General features: G+C 41.7%; 3 protein-coding genes across 3 annotated transcripts in view; 2 read left to right on the top strand and 1 right to left on the bottom strand.

Moving 5' to 3' along the window:
• LOC133530550 (membrane-associated guanylate kinase, WW and PDZ domain-containing protein 2) overlaps positions 1-15,791 on the bottom strand; it is a 47,510-nt gene that overhangs the window by 25,555 nt on the left and 6,164 nt on the right. Inside the window, 4 exon segments of the mRNA XM_061868500.1 lie at positions 989-1,096; positions 3,295-3,419; positions 6,227-6,250; positions 15,615-15,784. Of these exon segments, the coding sequence (XP_061724484.1) occupies positions 989-1,096; positions 3,295-3,419; positions 6,227-6,250; positions 15,615-15,784 (427 nt within the window).
• Positions 4,050-7,283, top strand: LOC133530546 (uncharacterized). The gene is made up of 3 exons (XM_061868497.1): positions 4,050-4,434; positions 4,766-4,922; positions 5,092-7,283. Coding segments are annotated over exons 1-3 (2,007 nt in total). The 5' UTR covers positions 4,050-4,432; the 3' UTR covers positions 6,940-7,283.
• LOC133530547 (uncharacterized) lies at positions 7,796-9,291 on the top strand. The gene is made up of 2 exons (XM_061868498.1): positions 7,796-7,914; positions 7,996-9,291. Exon 2 carries the CDS (start codon positions 8,082-8,084, stop codon positions 9,168-9,170), a length of 1,089 nt encoding a protein of 362 aa, XP_061724482.1. The 5' UTR covers positions 7,796-7,914; positions 7,996-8,081; the 3' UTR covers positions 9,171-9,291.

The raw sequence follows: 15,791 nt of genomic DNA, 5'->3' as shown, positions 1-15,791 counted from the left end.
CATATATTTTTTTTAGATTTTTCACTCTGTTATTTTAGAAGTTACAGGGGGGGGACACATTTTTAGGGTTCCGTAGCCAAATGGCAAAAAACGGAACCCTTATAGATTCGACATGTCCGTCTGTCTGTCCGATTCTGTCACAACCACTTTTTTTGCTTATAGCATACAGAACAACATGGAAATCCATGAAAGCTAAGAAGAAGAAAGGCATGTTCAGCAGTGGACGCGAATATGCTGAGAAGATACTACATTTATTTATCATAAATTCATTTAAACCTTTAACGGGCAGACGAGTATCAGAAATTACGGAAAATTTAACCCTGTCATTATGAAATGCCATATAAAATCAAATTTTGTCCATTGAAGAGTTAAGAAGGGCTCGGAACCGGTTTATTTTTAAATCCCGAAATAGCCCAATTTTTTTAAATTATTTTATACTCTTTACGAAGGACTGAATCATGTATTTAGGTAACAACTTTGCATTATTAGATAGTCCCAGTAAAAATGAAATAATAAACCAAAGAACGAAAAAGAACGTAATAATACCGGTATTTTTTGTATGAAGAAAATACCGATTCCGAGCCTTGGTTAAAACAAGTTTGAGAAAAAAAAACAACGGGTTGCACTCCGGGAGTGCCCATTAATTTGCAATTAAAGATGATGTACGGCGCTTATTTGGCGGGAAATGAATTGTCAAACGTCAATTTTTAAAAGTTTTTATATGTTTTACAAACAACGCTCTGTCTCCCAGATATTTTATACATTTAAACGAGCAATTCTTGTATATATGTATATCGCGGATCTTGGAAACGGCTCTAACGATTTCTGGGAAATTAGCTATATGGGTGTTTTCGGGGGCGAAAAATCGATCTAGCTAGGTTTTACCTCAGAGAAAACGCGCATTTTTTAGTTTTTATATGTTTTCCGAGGAAAGCTCAGTCTCCCAGATATTCTTTGTTAATATAAGCGCGGGAACGTTGGTATGTACCTGTACAACCCGCTGGTGCGGCGCGTGGCGCACGTCGGTGTCTCCTATTTGAAGCAGTAAGTCCCCCTCGCGTAATCCTGCGCCGGAGCATCGCGATCGATCCAGTACCTGCATATATAAATTCATGAAAAAAAAGCTTTTTTTTAATCATCACCTTTTTCGCGTTGTCCCGGCATTTTGCCACGGCTCACGGGAGCCTGGGGTTCGCTGGGTAAGGAATCCCAAGAATTGGTGTAGCCACTAGTTTTTACGAAAGCGACTGCCATCTGACCTTTCAACCCAGAGGGTAAACTAGGCCCATTTGTGATTAATCCGGTTTCCTCACGATGTTTTCCTTCGCCGTATAGTCCTCCTCATCGTTTTCGATGACGGCGACCCTAAATAAACATTATGGACGTTGTCTAGCATGAGCCCTAATGTGGCTGGCCAGGCCGAACTTGCTCTTAAATAGTCTATTGCACGCGTGACAATAAAGTTGGCCAGCTGCGTTGAACGTGTACACGTAGGAGGGCTCAGGTCTCTCTTTCTGTAACTGGCGTTTTATATCCAGGCTAGTGAGGCGGTTATCTTCAAATGTTTTGACACCGTTATGGATGGTAGAACGTCAAGATCTCCTTCCAGCTAGCTCCTCCTTATTATAATTCCTTTACCGTAAAGCGACTGGTAAACATTAAATGATATTTCGTACATAATCCGAAAAACTTATTGGTACGACCCGGGGTTTGAACCCGTGACCTCCGGATTGCAAGTCGCACCCTCTGACCGCTAGGCTACAACTGCTTTTTTCTTTAAATTGTATTTTACAAACCGGGCATAGGATAATTATTACTTTAGGTTAGGAGTATTTTCTGAGGTTTGATTAGACTCAGATTTGGCACACATGACAATTTCGACATTAGACAGGTACGCATATGCCGCTCCTGTATGCGTGGGAGTGGGACTCACTGCAGTACGTGCATATCACTGTTTCGCTCATGCAACGCCAATTTACTACATCTTATAAAACTACTCCAAAACTAAACAATACTGAGCGGATTTTCATACGATTTTCATCTATCAATAGAGTGATTCTTGAGGAAGGTTTAGGTATATAACTTGTTAAGGTTTTGTGTAAATTGCTTGAAATATAAGAATATAACGATATTGTCGGAAAAAATCACGCTGGCTAGGAGCTATAATCGAAAACGCTGACTAATTCGTTAATGTATGGTGGGGTTGTCTCTCTTTCATGGGTTTACAGAAAAGTCCGCGATGTTGAATGTCTATCTTTTATGGATAATTTACTATAACCATTGTTAACTTCTAGAAAAAGACCACATAATATGTGGCATTTGCAAACCTATTTACACGAATACAGTATTAATAATTATCAAATTGAATACGTTAGTCATATTAAGCGTTTCATACAGATTACAATGGTCCCTTACACCATACAATTTAAACAAATATTTCAGGAGTAAAAGTAAATTAAAGTTTCATTTCGAGCCATATAACTTGTAAGAAATGGTAAAGACGCTATCTGCAGTTAGTTCTAAATTTTTCATCACACTTGCTCGGAAAAGATCCTATTTCATGCAGGAGTATTCCCTAGGGAGTTATAGCTTTTTTTTAAAATTATGTCACTGATTCATACAATCCAAATAGAATAAATGAGTTTTACTTATAAAATACTGATGTTTATAATTTAATATTTTATTTAATTTGGTTAATTTTTAGAATATTTTTACATAATTTTCAATCGTGGCTGAATGCCGAATAGGTCTGTGCCTTCGATGCCTCACCTGCCAAGAAATTATAAAATGGCGGACGAATGTTTGATATGTCACCGCATTTAAGAATTATTTTGTTTAAAATTTAGATTTTTCTTCCCAAGTGTGATGAAAAACATTGTGTGTACCTCCGGGGGTAAGAATATTGCAAACTCGGGTCGGGAATTACCACCCTCGTATCCAAAATTTCACTTACCCCCCTCGTTGCACAATGTACTATTACATCATGCGCTGGGATCGCTTTACGTACCCCCACCACCCACCATGTACTTGCCACGTTTTTTTTTATACTACGTCGGTGGCAAACAAGCATACGGCCCGCCTGATGGTAAGCAGTCACCGTAGCCTATGTACGCCTGCAACTCCAGAGGAGTCACATGCGCGTTGCCGACCCCAAACCCGCCCCCCCTCATTGAGCTCTGGCAACCTTACTCACCGGCAGGAACACAACACTATGAGTAGGGTCTAGTGTTATTTGGCTGCTGTTTTCTGTAAGGTACTTGCCACGTAGCCAATAAATAGCAACAGCAGTGTTACCTTCTTGACCTTCTGGCCGTGCACGCTGTCGGCCACGGTGAAGCCGAAGCCGGCCGCGCCGCGCCGCAGCCGCAGCTGCAGCTCGCGGCCCCCGCCGCCCGCGCCGCCCCCGCCGCCCGGCTGGTCTGACAAACCACATACACTTACTGACATATATGAACCGATAGGAAGCGTACGAAAAGGCCTTCGGTCGAGAAACTATACTGGATGGCCGTCATCGATTTTAGTCGATGAAATTGTACATTTTTATTTTTTTTTATTGATAAAAATGTTTACATGACATTACAGTTGAACCAATGCGTCACGAAACTTAGACTAACAGCAATAATAATTATAAGTATTAACAATTATAAAACAATAATGGCACATTAACAAATTAAATTGGAACAGTTGAGCATCTTTTGTTAACTATTAGAAATAACCAGAGATGCGATTTATTTGAAATACTTCTATTTCAAATGCAAATATAAAATGCAAAATACCTATTTTGTATTTTGCATTTAAATGCCTTTCAGTAAAAAACATTTTGTATTTTATTTGAAATACCTTTCGATATGTATTTTGCATTTTTAATATTCATTTCAAAATGCAAAATACTTTGTGATTAAGTTTAGCCAACATTAGCAGTCAAACAAAATGAATTGAACGAATGACGCTTGTATTGCCGAATTTGACCGTTAGAGGCGCCTGAGGGCCTACCGCGAACCACGTTCGACGTGTTGCCTCCCTGTCACACTTACGTACGAATTCACAAGTGCGACAAAGAGGCAAAACGTCGACGTGGTTCGCGGTAGGCCCCTGATAGCCATGCGTGCCCTTTTTTACTTCTTTAGTGCGCGCCTTATGTCGGACTAGTGTCAATGTCAAAAGAAAACGACGAACATTATCTATGGCTATAAAAACGTAACGCCACTGACGCCGACGATTCGATTTCACGGATTTATTGTTTGCTGGTGCTGGTGAAGTGGTTACTGATTTAATTTGATTACCTACTTTTATGATATTGAAGTGTTGTTGTTATCCCTACAATACTGAAACGGCTATGTACTGTACTGCAAGATAATTTAGATAATGTAAACAGACGTGACGTGGTGGATTTGGTGTGTAGTGCTGGTGTCTAACAATTCTAGCAAAAAAAATGTAAGTACTTACTGAAATACAAATAAAATAGGTAAATAGTATAAACAAATAAAATACATACTAAAAAGAAAAGACGTCAACTAACTTAAATTGATTTTAAGCTTTATAAATTATAATAGTTCAGTTAGTGTTAATATCTACTGTACAAGTAGCAACATACAAAGCCTACTTTCATTTTTAGTTGGAAGGTAAAGTATTGTATTTTCAGTTGTGTTTTGTGTCAACGTGTCACCATTCACCAACAAAATAATGAATGTCAAACCAGTAAAGCTAATGAATAGCAGCTATAGTATTAGATTCAATAAATAATTCGTGTTTGATTGTATTTCAGGGATAATCCTAATCTACCATTTATATTAAGGCACTGTTTTAAAGACGTGAAGAAGGAGGCTGATCATGAAAGCAATATAAGTGCTGTTTGCAAGATATGTTCAAAAACATTGAAGGGAAGTCTGCACGCAACAACAAACTTCTTAAACCATATTAAAGTAAGTGTAACCTATGAAAACTCGCTTTTGTATGATATGATATAATAACATAGCTATAGGATACCTATTAGTTACTATTAAAATTAACGAACTATTAATTAAGAATAGGTAATGATGTAATTTTTTCTGCGTTAATAAATAATTAACCTGGTTGTTGTTTTTTCTTTAGAGAAAAGGCCATGACGATCTTCTGAAAGAGTATGAAGAATTGAAACCCCAACATACAAAGAAAAGAAAGTGTAGTGTTGCAGAATCTGACAACAATAGTACTGCAAGTACGGCAAAAAAAATGAAACAAAGTATTATTACAAATGCTTTACAGAAGTCAATAAATCTAGATAAATTAATAATAAACTTTGTTGTTGACACAATGTCACCTATGTCTATAGTAGAAAATAAGTCATTTAGAGCTTTAATTGAGGGAGCTCAACAACTTACACGTCCACCAAAATTGATGTGCCGCCGTACATGCAATAATAAAATTGCTGATGCATACACACAATATAAAGGTAATCTAAAACATAAATTGAAGGCTGCTCAATACGTCTGTACCACAGCAGATATTTGGTCATCTTCGAGACGCAGTTACTTAGGTATGACTGTTCATTGGATAGATTCGGACACATTTGCAAGGAACAGTTCTTCTCTTGCCTGCAGAAGATTCAAAGGATCCCACACATTCGATAAGATAGCAGAACTCATAATTGAAATACATGAAGAATATGACTTAAGATTGTCCAAAATAACTAAAACAGTAACGGACAATGGCTCCAACATGGTAAAAGCTTTTAAAATATTTGGGAAACCTGATCTAGAAACTGATACAAGTGGTGGACCCCTGTTGAATGTTGATTTAGAAAATTTTGAAGGGAACATAAATGAAAACCTTGACAATAACAATCAGCAAGATGATGATGATAATGATGATATATTAGCCCTGCATGAGTTTCCTGAACCTCAAGAAAATGATTTATACCTTCTGCCCAACCATGAGAGATGTGCAACCCATACCTTACATCTGATTCCGGCACGGGACATTGATAAAGCCAGACATAAAAATAATTCATACCGGAAACTACATGATGCAGCTATGGCTAAATGTCAGGCTGTTTGGAATATATGCTCTAGGTCACCGAAAGCATCTGAAATTTACTTGGAAGTTACTGGTAAGTCTCCAACTAGCCCCTGCCCAACTCGGTGGAATTCATATTACAATTGTATAACAGATATATTACAAGTCCAAGAAACCATAAATGAAGCTTTAAGAAAACTGGGATTATCAGTCCTGAAAGAAATTGAAATACAGTTCTTGGTTGAATATGTTAGAACTTCCAAACCCATAGCTGAGGCCATAAGGAGCTTGGAAGGTGACAAAGAGATATATTATGGATGTCTACAACCTGAATTGATAAGAATGCATAAAATATTAGCTTCATTAGAAATGGACAACCCAGTATATTGTGGACCGTTGATTGAAATAATAAAGGAAAGTATTGAAAAGCGTTTCGAAAAATTTGATTTAGAAGACCCAAGATCCAAGGACAGCATTCTGGCAGCAGTATCGTATCCATTCTTCAAATTAAAGTGGGTGCCTAAAAATAAGAAGGAGCACGTTAAGGAGCTGTTTATCACAGAAGTCAGGAAATTTAAAAATGAAAATGTAAAAAGTGGCCTCCAATCACAGACATCAGAAAGAAAAAAAGAAAAAAGCGAGTCTTACTACATGTTCCAGGATTCAGACTCCTCTGCAACCAGTGAGGGTGGTAGTGCCAATACTACAATAGACCTGGAAACCCTACAATATTTAAAGGATGAGTGCACAAGTCTGGAGATGCTAAACGCTTATCCTACAATAAAAAAAGTATTTTTAAAATACAACACATCCTTACCAAGTTCAGCACCAGTAGAAAGACTGTTTTCGTACGGTGGGATGATTATGAGACCTCACAGAAGAAAAATGAGTGATGATGTATTCGAACAACTGGTATTGTTAAAAAGCGTAATAAATAAAAATTGATGTTTATTTTTTTCACTTTTTAACAATACCAGTCCAATTGTTATTAATAAAAGAAAAGTGTAATAATAATAAAATAAGAACTAGATGCACAATCAACCGAAATAAATGGCCACACAATTCACAAAATGGAGCCATGGCTATCTTTTCGTTAGTCTAGTTTTTTACATTATTTTAAGTGAGTATTATTATTATTAATAACATAACAGAATTTATTGATACGCATACCGACAAATATGACCATAAGGTCATGCATAAGGTGCCATTTAGCTCGGCATTGTATCTCTATTCTATTTCTCATGATAAAAACCTAAAATAAATAAAAATATCGTTCGATTTGGTCAAAAGGTATTTTATTTTGAAAAAGTATTTTGAAAATACCTATTTTGCATTTAGCATTTGAAATACAAAACGCAAAAATATTTGGTATTTTGCATTTGAAATAGTAAATCTGAAAAGTATTTTGCATTTTGTATTTAAATGCTTTTTTAAAACCATTTTGTACATCTCTGGAAATAACAAAGTGCTGATTTCTATTAGCACGTCTTGTTATCTTTCATTTTTAACCGACTTCAAGATTTCAAAAGAGGAGGTTATCAATTCGGTTGTTTTTTTTTTTTTAAATGTTTGTTACTCCATAACTCCGTCATTTCTGAACCGATTTTGAAAATTATTTTTTTGTTTGAATCTATATATATACATATAAAGAAATAAGATTTCTTTGAATGGACTATCTATTATTGTACAGTCTATGACTCTGTCGGTAAAGCAGAAGTTCACTTAACAAGATCCACAGATGGCGCTGTCACCTCCATTGCCGGACTGTGTCGGTAAAACAGGACTTGTTCATTAAAGATGGCGGAAAGTGTTGTGGTTATGTTATGAAGCCAGAGATAAATCTAAATTATTATTTTGTATCGTGACGTGGGAATCGGCATGCCAATTAATAGACTTTAAATGTCGTTTCTTTGTTTACAGGTATGGTATTAGTGTAGTTAAGGCTAAATAAGTCAAGCTTCAAATGTTAACTTTTAGGTTAATAAAAATCTTTGTTTACAGAGCAACACAATACGTTTATTTTGGTTGATTCCTAATAAGTCCTGAGAATTGTCTTATAAAACGACATTTCTAGTAAAAAAAAGAAGATGGAAAAATTAAGATTTACGTTCGCAATATTAGCGACGGGCCCGGAAGGAAAAACAAATACAATGTGCATAACCTCAATCGAGGTACCTGATGGTCGTGTTTTTGAAGTTCCGGACGATCTGAAACCTGCCAGTAAACACACGGGTATAACTACTACGGAAGTATTTACGAAAGTCAAAAATTCTCTGAAAAAAAGACATCAAACACGAAAATTATGGATCCCATTAACTGAAGGGTTGAGAAAAATCTACTTGGACGAAGGTGAAAATGTACAGTTCGGTGACCAATATCTAGACGAAATTATAAGTGAAACAACACAATCAACTAATAATAGTAATAACACAGAACCTGTAAGTAAAAATTTGGGGAAAATAGCTGAACGGTTTTTACTGGAGAAATTTTCAGGGAAAACGACAAACGTTGAGCAGTGGATCAAGGAATTTGAGAGTGAATGTAAACGATTTGAAATGGTACAGGATACAAAAAAAATTGAAATGTTAAAACATTTAATGGATAAACAATGCTTAGATTGGTACAACAGCATGGTAATAAAATTTACCATAGATTCAGACTGGATGATTTGGAAAAATAATCTATGTGAGTCATATGGAAATAAAGGCTGGTCTCAGATTAAATATGCATTTACATTTAAATACCAAGCGGGCTCATTAATAGAATATGCCACAAAGAAGGAAAGGCTACTACTAGAAGTAAATAAACAGACTGACTCGCAGACAATGATTCATCTCATCGTAATGGGTCTACCAGATTTCATAATGGACAAGATCGATAAGGGAAAAATAACATCCACCACAAGTCTTTACAATGAACATGGGAAATATGAGCATATAATAAATAAAAAGACTTACAATAAAACAAAAAGAAACACCTTTGACGCTAAAGGTGCAGCCGATAAGATCAAACCCTGCAAAATCTGTGAGAAATTAAACAAAGGTACCCGTTTCCACCCTGAGGAAAAATGCTGGTTTAAGCAGACAGGGGATCGTGACAACAAGAAAAATTACAAGAATGTGAACAATGTTGTGCTAGATGTTGAATTGAGTGATGATGACCAAAAAAACGAGTAATTACACCATTGATTAAAGTCAAACTAATATTAAACGAAAAATTGGAAGTATTGGGTATATATGATCCAGGCTCTAATGTATCCCTAGTTAATTCCAAATTATTAAAGCTAAAGAAATCAGAAAAAAATTATGATAAAAATGCAAAGTTAGTAACAATTAATGGTGTAAAAAGAACAAAAGGTTTGACAAATTTAAAAATAAAAATTATGGAAATAGAAAAACACATGGATGTGTACATAGTGGATGGAAAAGAATTTAAGTATGATTTCCTAATAGGACTGGACATAATAAAAGAATTTAAGTTGGCTCAGGATGAACATTTGGAAATCAGTCAAAAAACAGAAAAACGGTCAATGGAAAAGGAAAAACATGAAAAAGCTACTTCTAAAGTGCTCAATACTGAAATAAAGGTACATACTGTGAATTTCAATGAACACATGAAGGAAAATTTTAACACAAATATGAGTCATTTAAGTGAACAGCAAAAATCTGAAATAAATAGACTAATTGAAAAGTATAAATCAAGCTTTGCCAAAGATAAATATGATATTGGAACAGTGAGAGACTATGAAGCGCGAATAGACCTGCTTGTGGATAAATATTGTAGCAAACGTCCTTACAAATGTTGTATACAAGATAAAAAGAAATAGAAGAACAAATAGGAAAATTACTTCAGAAGAATCTCATAGAGGAATCATACAGTCCTTTTGCTGCACCAGTGACCTTAGCTTTTAAAAAAGAGGATAAAAGAAGATCCAGATTGTGCATTGACTTTAGAGATCTAAATAAAATAGTTGTTCCGCAAGCACAGCCATTTCCATTAATTGAGGACTTAGTAATAAAGACAAGGAACTGCAAATATTTCTCAACATTGGATATTAATTCGGCATTCTGGTCTATACCACTGCGGATTGAAGACAGAAAGAAGACTGGCTTTGTCACACAAGAAGGCCATTTTCAATGGACCTGCTTACCGTATGGATTGAAGACCTCGCCTGCGATATTTCAAAGAATATTGAGCAACATATTAAGAAAGCATAGATTAACTGACTTTACCGTTAACTATATAGATGATATCTTGGTATTTTCTAATTCTTATACTGAACATATCAACCATTTGACGCAGTTATTAGAGGCAATAAAAAAAGAAGGTTTCAGGCTAAAGTTCACTAAGTGTACATTTGCATCAAGTTCAGTAAAATATCTTGGTCATGTAATACAGAATAACACAGTTCGACCAGTGACAGATAACTTAGTTTCAATAAGAGAATTCCCAATACCGAAAACTCAGAAAAACATTCGACAGTTTTTAGGAAAAATTAATTTTTATCGGGAATACATACCGAACAGCTCTATAATTTTAGAACCACTGCATAACCTACTAAGGAAAAATCAAAAATTTGTTTGGTCGGCTGACTGCCAAAATTCATTTGAAGAAATAAAAAAGAAAATGTGTTCACAACCAATCCTGGAAATTTTTGATAAAGATTTACCAATAAAAATATACACAGATGCATCACTAGAGGGAATCGGTGCGGTCTTGAAACAAACACAGCCAAACGGAGAAGAAAAGCCGGTAGCTTACTTTTCAAAAAAATTGAATGATGTTCAAAGAAGAAAAAAAGCGATATATTTGGAATGCTTGGCCATTAAAGAAGCCATAAAATATTGGCAATATTGGCTAATAGACAAGTCATTCATAGTATATTCTGACCATAAGCCGTTAGAAAATTTGAATATCAAATCTAGACCCGATGAAGACTTGGGAGAATTAACTTATTATTTATCACAATACGATTTCAGAATAAAATATGCACCGGGTAAGGATAATTTAGAGGCAGACTGCTTAAGCAGGAATCCAGTAATAGAAGCCAATGAAGATTTAGTTGAACAATTAAAAATAGTAAATTTAATACAATTACAGGATATACTCACAGATCAAGAAAAAAATAAGGACATTCATTACTATAAAAAAAAATTAATACATAGAGACAATATATATTATAAAAAAAACAGAAAACGAGAAAAAATCGTATTGTCAGAAGAATTCAGTATAAAACTAATTAAAAAAAGTACATGAAAATATGTGTCACATCGGTATAAAACAAATGCAAATGAAAATCGGAAAACAATATACGGCAAGAAATATGACTAAAAATATCATTAATATATGTAAAAACTGCGAGGTATGTATAAAGAATAAAACAAGAGGACATGTTAAATATGGTTTAATGTCGCATTTAGGTCCCGCCACTAAGCCATTAGAAATCGTCTCTATAGACACAATTGGCGGATTTGGTGGATCGCGATCGACAAAAAGATACCTTCACCTTTTAGTGGACCATTTCACGCGATATGCGTATATAATAACCTCGAAGACGCAGAGTGCAAAGGACTTCATAAGACTAATCAATAAGGTAACAAAGGATTATGAAATTAATATGGTTCTGTCTGACCAATATCCAGGAATAAACTCCAAGGAATTCAAAGATTTTTTAAATGAAAAATCGATACAGCTGGTTTTCACTGCAGTAAATGCACCATTCTCGAACGGTTTGAATGAAAGACTTAATCAAAATCTTGTGAACAAAATAAGATGTAAAATAAATGAAAAAGTCAATATGACTGCGTGGACAACAATTGCTCATGACTGTGTGAATAAATATAACAACACTGAACACTCAGTCACTGGTTTCACACCAAGATATCTCTTGGATGGCTCAGATGATCCATTACTGCCAAACGAATTAAAACCAGATAAAGCAATAGATGACTGGATTAAAAATAAAAAAACTGCATTCGAAAATTCAATCAAGTCTCACAACTATAACAAAATGATATATGATAAAGCTAGAAAATATCATGAATTCAATACAGGTGATATGGTATATGTAGAAAACGGACACAAATTAAATAGAAGAAAACTGGATGAGTTGAAGATTGGACCTTTTGAAATTAAGGAAAAAATATCAAATTCTATATATAGAATTAATACAGGCCACAAGAAGTTGGAGTCAAATCTTTTTCATATCACGAAACTCATTCCAGTTTCTGCATAAGTGAAGAGTCAGGATACGAATCATAGCGTGTTTGAAAATTTTCAGTGATAGAAAATTTTCTTCCCGTGGAGGGGAGATATAAAGAAATAAGATTTCTTTGAATGGACTATCTATTATTGTACAGTCTATGACTCTGTCGGTAAAGCAGAAGTTCACTTAACAAGATCCACAGATGGCGCTGTCACCTCCATTGCCGGACTGTGTCGGTAAAACAGGACTTGTTCATTAAAGATGGCGGAAAAGTGTTGTGGTTATGTTATGAAGCCAGAGATAAATCTAAATTATTATTTTGTATCGTGACGTGGGAATCGGCATGCCAATTAATAGACTTTAAATGTCGTTTCTTTGTTTACAGGTATGGTATTAGTGTAGTTAAGGCTAAATAAGTCAAGCTTCAAATGTTAACTTTTAGGTTAATAAAAATCTTTGTTTACAGAGCAACACAATACGTTTATTTTGGTTGATTCCTAATAAGTCCTGAGAATTGTCTTATATACAGATTGGTCCCGTTTTTGTCAAAACTCAGTTCTGATGATGGGATCCATGAGGAAAATCGAGGGAACTCATCAAATGTGAAAGGCATACATATAGTGATTTTTGTATTTTCTGTAACAAATCAAGCATTTACATTTAAAAAAGTGACATTTGATGACTGGGGGTCGCGGTGTGGACACATACCTGGTGCCAGCCCCTGGTCCCGCTGGTCGCTCACGGCGTCCAGGTCGAAGAAGCGGGACAGGAGCCTCCGCTGTCCCGGACTGGGGTCGCGGTGTGGACACATACCTGGTGCCGGCCCCTGGTCCCGCTGGTCGCTCACGGCGTCCAGGTCGAAGGAGCGGGACAGGAGCCTCCGCTGTCCCGGACTGGAGTCGCGGTGTGGACACATACCTGGTGCCGGCCCCTGGTCCCGCTGGTCGCTCACGGCGTCCAGGTCGAAGGAGCGGGACAGGAGCCTCCGCTGTCCCGGACTGGGGTCGCGGTGTGGACACATACCTGGTGCCGGCCCCTGGTCCCGCTGGTCGCTCACGGCGTCCAGGTCGAAGGAGCGGGACAGCAGCCTCCGCTGTCCCGGACTGGGGTCGCGGTGTGGACACATACCTGGTGCCGGCCCCTGGTCCCGCTGGTCGCTCACGGCGTCCAGGTCGAAGGAGCGGGACAGGAGCCTCCGCTGTCCCGGACTGGGGTCGCGGTGTGGACACATACCTGGTGCTGGCCCCTGGTCCCGCTGGTCGCTCACGGCGTCCAGGTCGAAGGAGCGGGACAGGAGCCTCCGCTGTCCCGGACTGGGGTCGCGGTGTGGACACATACCTGGTGCCGGCCCCTGGTCCCGCTGGTCGCTCACGGCGTCCAGGTCGAAGGAGCGGGACAGGAGCCTCCGCTGTCCCGGACTGGGGTCGCGGTGTGGACACATACCTGGTGCCGGCCCCTGGTCCCGCTGGTCGCTCACGGCGTCCAGGTCGAAGGAGCGGGACAGGAGCCTCCGCTGTCCCGGACTGGGGTCGCGGTGTGGACACATACCTGGTGCCGGCCCCTGGTCCCGCTGGTCGCTCACGGCGTCCAGGTCGAAGGAGCGGGACAGGAGCCTCCGCTGTCCCGGACTGGGGTCGCGGTGTGGACACATACCTGGTGCTGGCCCCTGGTCCCGCTGGTCGCTCACGGCGTCCAGGTCGAAGGAGCGGGACAGGAGCCTCCGCTGTCCCGGACTGGGGTCGCGGTGTGGACACATACCTGGTGCCGGCCCCTGGTCCCGCTGGTCGCTCACGGCGTCCAGGTCGAAGGAGCGGGACAGGAGCCTCCGCTGTCCCGGACTGGGGTCGCGGTGTGGACACATACCTGGTGCCGGCCCCTGGTCCCGCTGGTCGCTCACGGCGTCCAGGTCGAAGGAGCGGGACAGGAGCCTCCGCTGTCCCGGACTGGGGTCGCGGTGTGGACACATACCTGGTGCCGGCCCCTGGTCCCGCTGGTCGCTCACGGCGTCCAGGTCGAAGGAGCGGGACAGGAGCCTCCGCTGTCCCGGACTGGGGTCGCGGTGTGGACACATACCTGGTGCCGGCCCCTGGTCCCGCTGGTCGCTCACGGCGTCCAGGTCGAAGGAGCGGGACAGGAGCCTCCGCTGTCCCGGACTGGGGTCGCGGTGTGGACACATACCTGGTGCCGGCCCCTGGTCCCGCTGGTCGCTCACGGCGTCCAGGTCGAAGGAGCGGGACAGGAGCCTCCGCTGTCCCGGACTGGGGTCGCGGTGTGGACACATACCTGGTGCCGGCCCCTGGTCCCGCTGGTCGCTCACGGCGTCCAGGTCGAAGGAGCGGGACAGGAGCCTCCGCTGTCCCGGACTGGGGTCGCGGTGTGGACCACATACCTGGTGCCGGCCCCTGGTCCCGCTGGTCGCTCACGGCGTCCAGGTCGAAGGAGCGGGACAGGAGCCTCCGCTGTCCCGGACTGGGGTCGCGGTGTGGACACATACCTGGTGCCGGCCCCTGGTCCCGCTGGTCGCTCACGGCGTCCAGGTCGAAGGAGCGGGACAGGAGCCTCCGCTGTCCCGGACTGGGGTCGCGGTGTGGACACATACCTGGTGCCGGCCCCTGGTCCCGCTGGTCGCTCACGGCGTCCAGGTCGAAGGAGCGGGACAGGAGCCTCCGCTGTCCCGGACTGGGGTCGCGGTGTGGACACATACCTGGTGCCGGCCCCTGGTCCCGCTGGTCGCTCACGGCGTCCAGGTCGAAGGAGCGGGACAGGAGCCTCCGCTGTCCCGGACTGGGGTCGCGGTGTGGACACATACCTGGTGCCGGCCCCTGGTCCCGCTGGTCGCTCACGGCGTCCAGGTCGAAGGAGCGGGACAGGAGCCTCCGCTGTCCCGGACTGGGGTCGCGGTGTGGACACATACCTGGTGCCGGCCCCTGGTCCCGCTGGTCGCTCACGGCGTCCAGGTCGAAGGAGCGGGACAGGAGCCTCCGCTGTCCCGGACTGGGGTCGCGGTGTGGACACATACCTGGTGCCGGCCCCTGGTCCCACTGGTCGCTCACGGCGTCCAGGTCGAAGGAGCGGGACAGGAGCCTCCGCTGTCCCGGACTGGGGTCGCGGTGTGCACACATACCTGGTGCCGGCCCCTGGTCCCGCTGGTCGCTCACGGCGTCCAGGTCGAAGGAGCGGGACAGGAGCCTCCGCTGTCCCGGACTGGGGTCGCGGTGTGGACACATACCTGGTGCCGGCCCCTGGTCCCGCTGGTCGCTCACGGCGTCCAGGTCGAAGGAGCGGGACAGGAGCCTCCGCTGTCCCGGACTGGGGTCGCGGTGTGGACACATACCTGGTGCCGGCCCCTGGTCCCGCTGGTCGCTCACGGCGTCCAGGTCGAAGGAGCGGGACAGGAGCCTCCGCTGTCCCGGACTGGGGTCGCGGTGTGGACACATACCTGGTGCCGGCCCCTGGTCCCGCTGGTCGCTCACGGCGTCCAGGTCGAAGGAGCGGGACAGCAGCCTCCGCTGTCCCGGACTAGGGGTCGCCGTGTCCGCCTCGTCGCGACCACAACTCGTGTTCGATGGAGAATCTAGGTTGAACCTGTTGA

The sequence above is a fragment of the Cydia pomonella genome, chromosome 23 (assembly GCF_033807575.1).
Source record: "Cydia pomonella isolate Wapato2018A chromosome 23, ilCydPomo1, whole genome shotgun sequence".
Lineage (NCBI taxonomy): Eukaryota > Metazoa > Arthropoda > Insecta > Lepidoptera > Tortricidae > Cydia > Cydia pomonella.
This window is presented reverse-complemented; position numbering and strand designations above follow the sequence as displayed.